Source organism: Diceros bicornis, chromosome 17 (assembly GCF_020826845.1).
Source record: "Diceros bicornis minor isolate mBicDic1 chromosome 17, mDicBic1.mat.cur, whole genome shotgun sequence".
Lineage (NCBI taxonomy): Eukaryota > Metazoa > Chordata > Mammalia > Perissodactyla > Rhinocerotidae > Diceros > Diceros bicornis.
The window spans coordinates 29,220,880-29,234,264 of record NC_080756.1 but is presented as its reverse complement, the minus strand read 5'-3'; the positions used below and the strand labels follow the sequence as shown (position 1 = coordinate 29,234,264).

Genomic DNA, 13,385 nt, shown 5'->3' with positions numbered 1-13,385 from the left:
ATGAATTTTATTCATCTTGATAATTACTTTAGACTTAGACTCTAATGTGGACATTGCACAAATACATTATATGTTTGCATGGAAATCAAATCACTCAAAATTTAATAACCTTTGATTTTTAACTTATCTCAAAAATATCGAATTTTTCTGACTAGGAAGTTCCTCAGTAATAGTTGGGGGATTTTAGTGGGATTTTAAAAATAGGTGAGCCCCTCCTATCAGCCCTACCCTGAAACCTTCAAGACTGGCAATGAGTCTGGTTATTATGAAAATCTGTTTAGCTTGTATAATAGGCTTGAGAATGAGGACAGAGTGAGTGTTGGCATGAAATATAACCGGAAACAATGTGTGGGATCTACTTCTAGCTGGTGAAATATGCTAGTTTCAAAAAGAAGCCCCAAAGAAAGTAGTTCAAAGGTAGGTGAGTTCTTGAAAGCGTAGAGTAGTCAGTTATTCTAAGTTTTAGTTTATAGAGATGACAACAGAGTCAAATTATTGGTAGCTCATAAAATATTTCAGTAAAAAATATGGAACTATGATTACATTGTCAAGATTATCAAAAGACTGAAAGAAAGTTTTATGTCTGTGAATGCAAAGTAGACAAAATTTAGTAATTCTTCATATAACTAGTGAAAAGTAGACTTCTCAAAGACGTTCCTAATTTTCTTCTACTCTTTTCTCAATTAAAAGAAAAACATGATTTAACAATGTTAGCCTTTTTTTCAATAACACGATATTTACCTATCTAGATCAATTTAAAGGAAAAGTCATCTACTGATTAAACTATATTAAAATCTAATCAAGAATTTTATCCATAAATTAAGTAGATTAAAAATTCATTCAAAATGATGGTGCATTTCTCTAAGTCTATAGAGCCATTTAGCATGATCTAAACATGCCAGACAGATCTTAAACAGCATCCTACAAATTTCAGAAATCACTGATCTATACAAGGAGATTCTAGCACAGAAAACAAATAATTGGGGTGAGAGACTGGATATCAACTACATACATCCACAATGTTATCATTCAAAATCAAAGCAGACAAGTCAGAGTTAATAAATACCTTACGGCAGCATTGTTAGTATTGAATTCTTGCAAGAGAGATTCTGGCTCAATGTGGGAGTACTTTTTCACTTCCAAGTTAATGAAAATTATATTTTCCACACCCCTCAACTTCTCTTCCCCCACAACCCACCCTCAGTCCTACCTCCTCCACCCATTATGGTACTCTTTTATTCCAAGAACACAATTACTGAAGTTTTGTGGTAGATTTGAGTAGAAAAACCAAATGATAATAACATGTTACACATATGACAATGATCGTTGTAAGCTGTTATACCCACCAAAGGTAAAATAATTTGCCTCTTTTCAACTCAGGCTATCTGGATTAGAGGCTTTTGTGGGCTCACAGAAACTTAAGAATCCCAAAATCTTTAAACTTCAAGTGGTCTCAAAGATATTTCAATTCTAATACTTGTAAAAGAAAAGGCAAGACAAGTGCTGAAAGCATAGCAATGCAAATCTACAGCAGGGAATAACGTTCAGCAGGAAAATAATTTTCTCTAATTTCGTCTATATGGTTCATTTCCCATTGGAAAAACACATAACATATGGCAAGAATTCACAAGTCAGACTCCATCTCCCACACGAAGAGATGGCTCAATGTTTTCTACAGACTGTATTGAAAGGTTCAGAATATTGTACTAAATAGTTGGGGCTCTTTTCCATAATGACTTACTTATCCTGCTGAACTGATGTGTTTCCCTGAGAAACAGTAAGACGATTAAAAACATTCAGTTCATTACGGGGCCGGCTTGGTGGGGAAGAAGGAGGTGAAAGACTAGCCTCTGAGGTTCCAGAATCTGAGCTACAAGAAAAAAAGAACATTAAATAGGCGGCTTTAATTGGTTATAACTTGTTAGGAAAGTTATCAGAAACATGCTTTTTTAAAAAAAAGCTTTTCATTAGAGAATTCCTTCCTCCCTTCCTTCCTTTCTTCCTTTGTTGTTAGATAAAACACATTCTGAACAATTTAGTTAAAAAAATGTTTTTTCCACTGGATTTTGCTACATTGGCCACAAGACGGCACTAAAGAAAAAGTTCTGTCTGCTGAAATCTAAAGTCAGTATAAATAAAGCAAGCCAAATTTTAAATTATACAATTTTAGAATTGAGACCAAGTTGCTCACTTTACAGGTAAGGAAACAGAGACCTAGAGAGTTTAAGAGTGATTTGCTCATTCAGTTGATTCTTTCATTTATTCTTAAATTACTTATTTGCTCCATCCCGCATCTCCCAGTTATGCTTGAGACATTAGATTCAGTAGAAACAGGCAAATGACATCTTTAAATACAGGAAGCAAGGATGATTGGAAGGATAATTTCCATGACGTTCAAGTCAGCTAAGCTAGTGGTCAAAGTAGAGAGTGTGCATGTTGGCACCAGGGAGGGGGATGGTATAAGATCATCCACTTAGGTATAGAAATATATGAAAACTTCTTTTTATAGTTATTTTTATGCTAAAGAAATTAGCTTTACCAATATTTAAATGTGCATTGGCATTGACACTCTCACTCAAGGCCACGTCAAAGATCCAAGGGAGGAGGGGGTGAGCCACAGGGTTGAAGGGTGACTGGTTCTAACCCATTCATTCAACTTTCTGCACGTTGTGGTGTTGCAACTTACAAATGCCCAGTTAAGCGGATCATCAGATTATATTACGTCCTGTTAAGTAAACTAAACCTCACAAAACACACAAATAGCTTTTAAAAAATCTCAGCAAAAAAAAAATTGAGGATAATTCCAACGTAAACATAAAAGAACAGTAAGAAAGTGGCAAAATTCACATGCCCTCTCATACTAGTTTTGTGTCAGCCACTTTAAAGGGTGAAGTCAATGTCAGTTTTATCAGCTGACGGTCAAAATTAATTTCGAATATTTCTAGAAGATTATTTGAAGGTTAGATGTAATAAGACTGTCCTCAAGTGTATGTTAACTCTTAACAATGATATACACAAATAATTGAAAAATAAAGAACAATACATGGTCAGGGAGAAGTGCTCAAATATTTTTACAGGTATGTGTGTGACCAAGAAAGTTGGAAGACCACTTAGCCAAGCCAACAGCTGACTTGATTATCTTCATCAGTCAAATCAGTCATAACCACAGAGCCAGCCTAAATCTGCAAAATAATTTCACTAATGCCTTTTAGCATCTAAGTGCAGCAGACACTGTATACAATCTAGTAGACAAAAAGCATGAGTAACTTACTGTTTTTGTTCCTTGGCTTTTGATTTTTCTGCTTTCTCATATGCCTTTCTCCTGGTGATAGGGGAAGGTTCTGGTAGTTTTTTTTCTGATAGAGATGACTGTCTGGAACTAAAATAGAAAAAGATTCTATAATCATCTAATTTTAAATATATATATATATAATTTTGTTTGGCAGATATTCAACCTAAATTTTTTTTTTCCCCTAAGCAGGTCTGTTTATTTATTTATTTATTTTTTGGTGAGGAGATTTGCCCTGAGCTGACATCCATTGCCAATCTTCCTCTTTTTGCTGAGGAAGATTGGCCCTGGGCTAACATCATGTCCATCTTAACTCTACTTTATATGTGGGATGCCTGCCACAGCATGGCTTGATAAGCTGTGCGTATGTCCGTGCCCGGGATCCAAACCTGCGAACCCCGGGCCGCCAAAGCGGAGCATGTGAACTTAACCACTACGCCACCAGGCCAGCCTCTAACCTAAAATTTTTAATAGGTTAGTAACTGGAACTTGAAAAAGATTACTTGGGAATAAAAAATAAAACTAGGATAGGAAAATATTACATGAGTTATTCTTAGTTACTGGAAGCTTGACAACTATATATTTAATTTTTATTTTATTTTTTTTTAATTAATTTTATTTTTGGTGAGGAAGATCAGCCCTGTGCTAACATCTGCCAATCCTCCTCTTTTTTTTGCTGAGGAAGACTGGCCCTGGGCTAACATCCGTGCCCATCTTCCTCCACTTTATATGGGATGCCACCACAGCATGGCTTGACAAGCAGTGCATCGGTGCACGCCCGGGATCCGAACTGGGGAACGCCAGGCTGCCGCAGTGGAGTGAGCGCACTTCACTGCTTGTGCCACGTGGCTGGCCCCTATATATTTAACTTTTAAACTGGCAATCTTATCAAATATATGCAAACTCATTATCTTTGAACATAAAATCAATGCTATACTGCCTAGTAGCTAAAATAAATATTTTATTTTAAACACGTGTTTAAGTTTAATAGAATTGCTTCAGTTGAAGAAAAATTGTCTTTATAGTTTTGCATGAACAAAAATATTAAAATATCAGAATATGAGATTTAATGAATTATATTTAGACATAGTCACAAAACAGTACTATAGGTAATCACACAAAAAAACCCCACACAATTATTTTACTTAACTAGTATTTAGGTACTAGTAGCTATATAAATTTTTGTAATAAAAATATTCTTGTCTTATTATAAATTTTAAATGTTAAATAGTGGCTATGTAACTAACAATTTAAGACTATGACTTTTGTGTATGGTGGTAATGAATTTTATTATTTTTTTTTTATTTATTTTCTTTTTTCTGAGGAAGATCAGCCATGAGCTAACATCCGATGCCAATCCTCCTCTTTTTTGCTGAGGAAGATTAGCCCTGGGCTAACATCCATGCCCATCTTCCTCTACTTTATATGGGACGCCGCCACAGCATGGCTTGACAAGTGGTGCGTCAGTGCACACCAGGAATCTGAACCTGTGAACGCCGGGCTGGCGAAGCGGAGCATGCACACTTAACTGCTGCGCCACCAGGCCGGCCCCGGAAATGAATTTTAATTGGAAAAATGAATTTTTTCTGTCCTTGGCTAGTCATATTAAAAAACAAAAAAACACTTAGGAATTAGAAGATCACCAGAACGAACTTCCATGATTCCTATTTAAAAGTGAAAAATAAATATAATTCAACTTTGCGTGCCTAATTTTTCTAATCAGAGGAAATTACATTTTAGAATTGTGCATCATTTAAATCATAAGGGCCACCTGACTAAATTATTTTACTTCATGCAATAAAAGTCATGCAGTCATGGCTTATAATGTGCACCAAGCACGTAACCAACTCTTAAATTTGTACAGAATTACACAAGTATCTGAATTTATGAAAACTTGAAAATAAATCATGTGAAGAGACAGAGTCCAAAAGATTACTTTCTACAACCTGTTATAAAGGATACATTTTAAAAATGAAAAAAAGGCAAAAAGAAGGTATTACCTGAATCTGGATTGCAGGCCATAGATTTAGTCTTGAAGTTCCAAAAGTCTCTACTCATCTGACAGACTAAATGCTGAACACATGTGGGTTCCTAAAATCTGTTCTCAGTTGTCTATCACTACCTTCACCCAAAGCATTTCCTCTACTGTCATCTTATCAAAAAGCACTGAAGCCACAAGGTATACTGGTTAGCAATCTCTCAGCAAATCTGATAGTGAATTACATACGCCACTTCAAGCACATGCAAGAAAGTTGTGTCATCATTAAAATTAATTTTGGAACTAAAAGTAGCAGAAGGGCTTACTGAATGGAAGACAATGGAAACATCTTCACAAAATGAAGAAAATTATGGGAAACAGAGATATTTAAGGGGCAGAAGTTTGATATATTTTATTATTTGCAGAATCCATATAGAGTGTGCTGCTTTTGCGTCAATATTTTCAATGCAGTGATGTATTCAACCCATAAATCATTTGTGAGATTGTATGTGAGGGTTAGTTTGGAAAACGTCACTAAAAATCTTTACCAGTGAATGATCTAATTTTCATATAACTATCAAAACACACATACACACACCAAGCACACATACACACTGGCCTGTGTAGGGAAATCTTTCTTGGTGCTCAAGATAATAATGAAAAAATTCTAAATAAGATTTGTTTTGAACAGAACGTGTTTTGTTCTGATTATCATAGATGAGAGAGAGAATATCCTCTCCTTCAAATCTTTAATAATACCAATAAAAATACTTTGCACATACACTCATCCCAGACATGCAATGTGCTTCAAGGCAACGAATTAGGAAAGCTCAAAATGTATTAAGTTTGTAACTGATATTTCCCTTTTTCTTTAAAAGGGTCAACAAAAGTTTACTTCCTGACCAGGCTCTTAGAACTAGGACATACATAATTCAGAGCAAATTTAAGAGTCTTTAAAGCTTCTGTTTTATGTAATGATTTTATAGGTATAACTTTAACCTCGTTTAGGTGTTTCTAAATAAATTTTGTCTGTAATTCATAACTCAGCCTTTATAAAAATTATAACCCTTAAAACGACCCTAAAACTGAGAAACAAGACAGTTCAATTCAACAAAGAACATCTCATCTTAAATGATTTCAAACGCCTAAAAAATTAGGTGAGACAATACCTAACAGAAATTTCTTTGTAAACCAAGAGATCTAGTTATTTACACAAATTTTTAAAAATAGCAGAAATTAGCAACATGCATATTAAACAAAAAAAAAAAGAAAAGCTATAAGAAAGGAAGTTAGTGTAGCTGGGCCAGACTTACATGCTGCCTATCTTAGAAGGGAAGCCAGATGGGGGAGGGAGCTCTTTTTCCCTAGCAGAAGTACCACTTGTCTCTGTATTCATTCCAATCTCTTGCCCTTCTGCAACAGGTGTAAGAGGGCCAGGCAAGGAGGCATCTCCTGTACTAGTGTCTGAAGCTAGTTCACTGCTATCTGCATACAGCAATTCCATTTGAGTGGTGGTTCTCCTTCGGGCCTAGTCAGAGAATGGAAAGAAAAGCAATCAGGAGCAAACTTTTGCAGAGAAGATGATTAGAGAATAGAGATTTAATATTAGTTTGAAATAGGTAAAAACATTTAGCGTGTCTTTTCCTAGCGTGTCTTTTCCTTACATACCTTACATAGCATGTAAGATAGTGACAGGCCAGAGCTACAGCCAGTAAGACCTTTAGAGGCCACAATAATAGCCAACATCTGTATTACACTTATTCTATGGCAGGCATTGTGTAAACACTTTATTATATTAGCATGTACTATCATTATCCAAATTCACCAATGAGGAAACTGAGGCACAGAGAAGCTAAATAGTCTGCCCAAAGTCACACAGCTAGTAAGTGGCAAGGCCAGATTCAACACCAGGCAATTTGTTTCCAATATTATTGTGCTATCCTGCCAGTTCCTTCAACATATAATTTACAAAAAAGAAAGAAGAAAGAAATTAAACCAAAAGATAATTGCAGAGAAGCTCAAATAAGTTCTGATTTTTCCCATGCTTAGACGCTTTATTTAATATCAATTTTAATTTTATTTTAAATTTTATATTAATATCAGTTTTTACATCTGTATCTAAGTTTTTGTGACCCTTCTTCCCTGATGCCTTAACTGTGTGTTTAATCTGCCTGCTGGATAATTCAACGTCAGCCTGTACCTGCTTTTGGCAGGATGGTGAGGAAAGCGAAGGTTATTTTCCTAGAATCTAAACTCACTATAGACATTCCCTTCCTAACTCTTGAAAACCGAGTCACTAGCCTGTTGTTGCTCAGACTTATTTTCATCACTAAGGTATTACCAGATAATCAAGGTATTTACCCGATTATAAGCCTCTTAAGGGCAGGCACCCTGTTTGATTCAATGTTATATCCCCTGCACTTAATATAATGTTGGTACATACCTATTTAAAATATATAGTCAACTTTATTTTTTCAATGAGGAAAAAGAAATTATATGAGATCCTTTTAGGTATCTGTGCTGTTCAAAAGAAGTAGTAGGCAGCACTTCAGAAAACTCGGAAAGAGAAAGCCCTGTAGCCAGTTGTTTACACTCTCAATTCTCTCCACTGCCAATGGCCCAGGGAAGAGAGGAATTGCTTCTTGGGAATTCCTATCCACAGTGGTTCTTTCAGGAAATGACCTTTAGGCCACCCTCTTACATCTCTCTCTGGTGTCTAATATGGGCATGAATATTAGGCTTTCACAGGGACTGAAAGATGTAAGTTACCTTAAGAGATTCTCTCCTCCACTTAACACTGGATCCAAACTATACTAGAATGTTTTTTTTGAATTTTGGTTAACTTTTTCTTAGTCACTTAGAATAATAAAACATAAACCACAAGTCGCCAAGCCAGTAGCTCAAGGACCATACATAGAGCCCCAAGATGTTTTTTGATTGGCTTTCCCAGTGTTTTAAAGATTAGGAAATTCCATATAAAAACCCATATTTAAAGCTTCTCTTGAAAAACTAGAGGATGTGGTAGCCTTAGGCCCATACTCCATCATGGCAAGAGTTGAGTGGTAGCTATTTGCTTTAGATGGGGCATGCTCTCTTCAGATAATCATAATGACCCCTACTCATTATTTCGTACCCAGCCAAATTACCCATTTACATCACCTGACTAACCACCGCGGGCCTTAAATCCACCCTGTCCGTTTGCACATTATCATTCTTTCAAGTCCTGACTCTATCCATTCATTCAACAAATATTTACTAAGCACTGCGAGAATTGTTTGCTTTCAAACATCTTAAGATGGTTAGTTAATTCATCTAGTATCAAATGCTACCAAAAATCAATCTGAAATATACCATGTGTATTTTACACATTTAACAGCATGTATCATTTACATTTTTAAAAAATTCTACAAATATGCATTACAGCCTCATTAGTTTTTAACAACAATATGATGATTAAAAGTTGGCTTATTATTCAAGCCACCTCAGAAAACTAGTTAAGTAAAATAAATAAGAAACACGTAAGAACAGCCTAGAATGTTAAAATTTCAAAAATCTCTGCCAATCTAAATGACTATATCGTATGCCACTACACAGCCTACAATTTAGTTAACCAACAGCTTTTAAGAATTGGTCTCCATAATCATATCTTACCTAGTGGGAAAAACGCAAGAATATAGTAAAGTGCAAGTTCCACGAAGGAGAAATCTTTCAATATAAATTTTTTTCGAAGGGGAATATGATAAAAAACTAAATTTCTTACACATGGAAGCTTTGGTAAAAGCATGCCTACTTGCTAACCTGTTAAAAGTCAAGCCTGAGGCCTATGTGTTTAATAGTGATAACAAAGAACAGTGGAAAAAATCTTCACCTGGTATTTTCAATTCTCCTTACCTTGCTTTTAGGTTTCACTTCACCACATAGCTTCATAAGGTCTGAAGACAGCGTGCTACATGCAAATAAATAATTAACCACAAGATTAAAAGGAAACTTATTATAGAAAACTGTACATCCTCTATGTTTAAAACTATGGAAAAAATTTTATATGCCTTTGGAAAATACAGAAAGACAATACTTAAAATCAAAATGAAGTAATTAAAAAATAATTCATTTTCCTTCCTTAAATATCCCAATATTTTTATTTTAAGATTTGTGATGGTTAGGCATGACTTAATTTGGTTTCCATATTACTGTTTCTAGTGCTATTCACTTAGCCAAAATATTCAAAATTATTTGTTTTATGGTAACTGATGCAACAAGATAAAAGTATTAAAAATATTACAGAAACGAGTCAAATCTATTAAGTTTCTAAAGGCTCTCTTACCTTCCTTCTGATCCTGGGCTGTGTAAAGGTGCATCTTCATCAGTACTATCCTCTACATTTTCTAAAAAAAATGTCCAAAATGTAGTATTATCCACATGTCACAATTTGAATGATGACTGTAATCTCTATGCTATAATAAACATCAAGCCAAAGTCTCAATATAGGCACTTTGGTTTTAGCAACTGAATCGAAATAGTAATGTAGAAAAATATTTCTAAGAAACTCTCTTGATTATATGTCCTAGGATGAGAAAAAACATGTTCAAACTAGGAAAACCACGAGTTTGAATGATAAAACATAGAAGAGCAATATTCATAGGATGGAATTGAGATCATGTATTTATCAGAGTGTGTATAACTATATATATTTTTTCAGAGTATATATTTATCCCATGCCATCCAAACATATGAAAACCCACTGAGTAAAATACAAGATTAAAGTAAATGCTGCCTGAGCTCCCTTTAATGTACTGAGCCAACTTTGAAAACTATGTAAGTAAACATACTTGTTATACTCTATCAGTATGCCAACTTAAATATTTTCCTCTATTTTTATTTGTTTTCAAGTAGAGAGAGAATGCGTGTATGTGAAGGTATTCAGAAGTTACACATCAGCATGCAGCTCATTCACATGTACATAAAAGACAAAAACAATTAGGTTTGCATGCAACGGTTTTGTAAATGAATACAAATAAACCACTGCTATTTCAGAACAACTATAGCAGACTAGTAAAAACAAGGAGAAAAAGCAAACATATAAAAACTAGTAGGAAGTCAGTAAATAAAATAGCCACTGAAAGTAAACTATTTAAACATCAATGAGCCCCTAACATAGATGCAGTTTTTAAAACATACATATTTTATTATAAAATCATTCCGCAAAACTAAAGACAGCATTATACATATGTTAATGAAAAATATATACGATTCATCCCCCTTTAACTTTTAATTTTATATCATACAGGTGGATTGCACACATGAGTCAACTAATTCCTTTCTCTGATCCTCCCTTTCTTCCTCACCATTTAGCAGATACTTTGATAGAAATTCAGTAATACTTGATACTTGATAATATTATCTCAAATGGAGCCCATCTAGAACCCATACAAAGAAATTTTACTTTCAGAAGTGAAGAAAACGGTGGTCTTGAAGGCAATGTGTATCTTAAAGGCCACCACTAGAGGGAGGCTCAAGGACTTGCTTCACAGACAGGATAATTGAATGCTAAGATGACTGAATTAGTTGGTAATATAGAAAATGAACTTATAAAGAAATGGCAAATCTAGGCTTCATTTTCCCATGTATAAAAGTGAGCTAAGATTGGCTAGTATTTTTCTCATAGGGAGTAATGAAACCAGTTAGTATGTTAAACACCATGTGAGTGCTTAGTAAAAACTGCTTAGCTCCTGCTTCTGCACATGGGCCTTATTCATGGTCAATTATGGTTTGACATACCAACCTGACCAGAGGAAAGAGGCCTCCAGCCAGACGGTCACCAAATCAAACCCCTCTCAGGACTGAGCTGAGTCTGAGCACTACGGTCATCCGGGCGGCAGGACATGCCGTCACCTCACTGTTGTACTCTCAACTTTGAGAACATAAATCCAGCCCAACGCCAGTTCCTTCACCACAGAACTAAAGGCAGAGACTTAAACTCTCAAATGCCTTAAAGGTCATCCATATCATTGTAAAGTGGCACAATCTCACTTTACTGAAAGTTAACCACATTTTTAAGTCTTTTTTTTTAAGTCATTAAAAAAAAAGTTACAAAAAAAAAAAGTAGTGTACAGAAAAGAGTTAAGACAGCAGCCCGGAAACTGTTATCCTTAGGAAAGCCTGCTTGCAAGGTTGGACTTTGTCTGGCATCTGGAAACTTGGCTCTCAGAGTGTCCCCAGTTACCAGTTAACTAAGGAGGGTAGTTCGTTGTACTTAAAATGTTTGTGCAAATAATATGGCTTATGCTGAACTCTTGCTTTCCTTCTGAGAGTCTGGAATTCTGGTACGTACTACTAGACAAAGGGTACCTATGTGACCAGTCTCCAGTAAAACCCTCAAGTGCTGAGTATCTAATGGACTTCCCTGGGCATAAACATTGCACACGTGTGGCTGCATTTTCATTCCAGGGGGAACAGTACATCCTGTGTGATCTCTCATGGAAGGCAGAGAACACAAGGAAGCCTGGACACGGATTCCACCAGACTCCATCTGTGTCTCTTTCCCTTACGATCCAGCAGCTATGTATCTTTCCTATATTGCTCTCATGAATCTTTGCTGTGAATACAACTACACGCTGAGCCTCATGAGTCTTCTAGCAAATCTCCCAAGATAGGGAGGATTGTAGGGACTCTAACATAGGTAGGGAAGAAAGAAGGAAAAAACAAAGATGTTCTTCAAAGGCTACAAAAGTACAAGGCTATTAGCATGGGGTGCTGGCCCTGGCTCACCCTCTAGCCTTATGTTCCATCATTCTAGCCATGTACTTGCTGCTCCAGTGCACCAACCTGCTTGAAGGTCTCATGCACACAATATTGTAGCTAAATCTCCATGCCTTAGCTTACTCACTGCCTGGAATGACTCTTCTCTGGCCCCCTTTCCCCTTATCCTTTGCCTGGCTAACTCTTTTTCTTCCTTTATATTTCAGCTCAAACATCACCTCCTCTGAAAAGCCTTCATCGACTCCTCCATTCTCGTTGGGTGGCCCCCACTCTGTGCTCCCATAACTCCCTGTATATATCTCAATCACTGCCCTCACTGTAATGTATCATAATCTGTTCATGGTCTGTCACCCTCAGCAAGGCATCACGTCCAGGAGGGCAAGATTTTGTGTCTTAACTCATCTTTGAATCCCAGCACCCAGCCCAATGCTTGAGATAAAATTGGAATTAAATAAATGTTTTTTAAAGCAATGTATATATAACTATCTAGCTTCTGTGGATTTAACTTCCATATTTTTCTCCTTCCATGCTTTTCCTCCAAACACCTCTGGGCTAGACTATCGCCCAATCCCTGGGGCAAATTTCTGTCATGAGACACAGGTTACATCAGCTGAATGGGTTTCCACTCTCTGGTTCTGACCCTTCTTTAAAAGCTACAGATCATTAAAGTTGTTTGAAAGTTGTGAAAAAGTAACACTGCTCAACAAATTAGTGGTTTAATATTTTCTGCACAAAAAGACATCAAGGAGAGCATTGCATTTTTCTTCCAAGTTAAAAGAGATAATGGACTTGAAGAATTTACTTATTACTACAAATTGAGCCACCAAGATGAAGAAGAACAAAGAGGAGGAGGAGGAAGAGGAGGAGAAAGAGAAGAACAAGAAGAAAAGAAGGAGGAGGAGGAGGAGGAAGAAGCTAGAAAGCAGGAGGAAGAGAAGAAAAGTACTTGATAACATATGGAATAGGAAAAACTCTAGCTATAATCCAGGAACTGGGCAGCCTAACACGGTTCCTTAATATACCAATCCTACTTTTTCTACCTGTCCTTGTTATACCTTGAACAGCTTAAAAGTAGTAACATTTCCCTATCAATATTATGCAGTCGATCTCAAGGAAATACTATTTTGAGATTAACATGCAGTGTAAACATCCAAAAGATCAAAAAGCTCATGTATTTTATCTGTGTAACATCTTATCATTTAAAATAAATTCAGATTCATAGATCATGTTTATTCTAATGGCACAGAGAGGTCATCGCATTTAATCTTTCAGTTACATTCCTCTCCTTTAAGTGCAAGCTTTTAGAAAACTTTCAACAGCTATGCAATTAGAAAAAAAAAAGTTAAGATCAGATTTTGAGAT

The 13,385-nt window shown here is 35.8% G+C and overlaps 1 protein-coding gene across 1 annotated transcript in view; it reads right to left on the bottom strand.

Moving 5' to 3' along the window:
* The window catches only part of KIF21A (kinesin family member 21A), a 101,116-nt gene that overhangs the window by 19,794 nt on the left and 67,937 nt on the right, over positions 1–13,385 (bottom strand). Inside the window, exons 24-28 of the mRNA XM_058558513.1 lie at positions 9,589–9,649; positions 9,159–9,213; positions 6,581–6,795; positions 3,272–3,379; positions 1,742–1,870 (exon numbers count right to left, since the gene is read on the bottom strand). Of these exons, the coding sequence (XP_058414496.1) occupies positions 1,742–1,870; positions 3,272–3,379; positions 6,581–6,795; positions 9,159–9,213; positions 9,589–9,649 (568 nt within the window). The remainder of the gene's footprint in view (positions 1–1,741; positions 1,871–3,271; positions 3,380–6,580; positions 6,796–9,158; positions 9,214–9,588; positions 9,650–13,385) is intronic.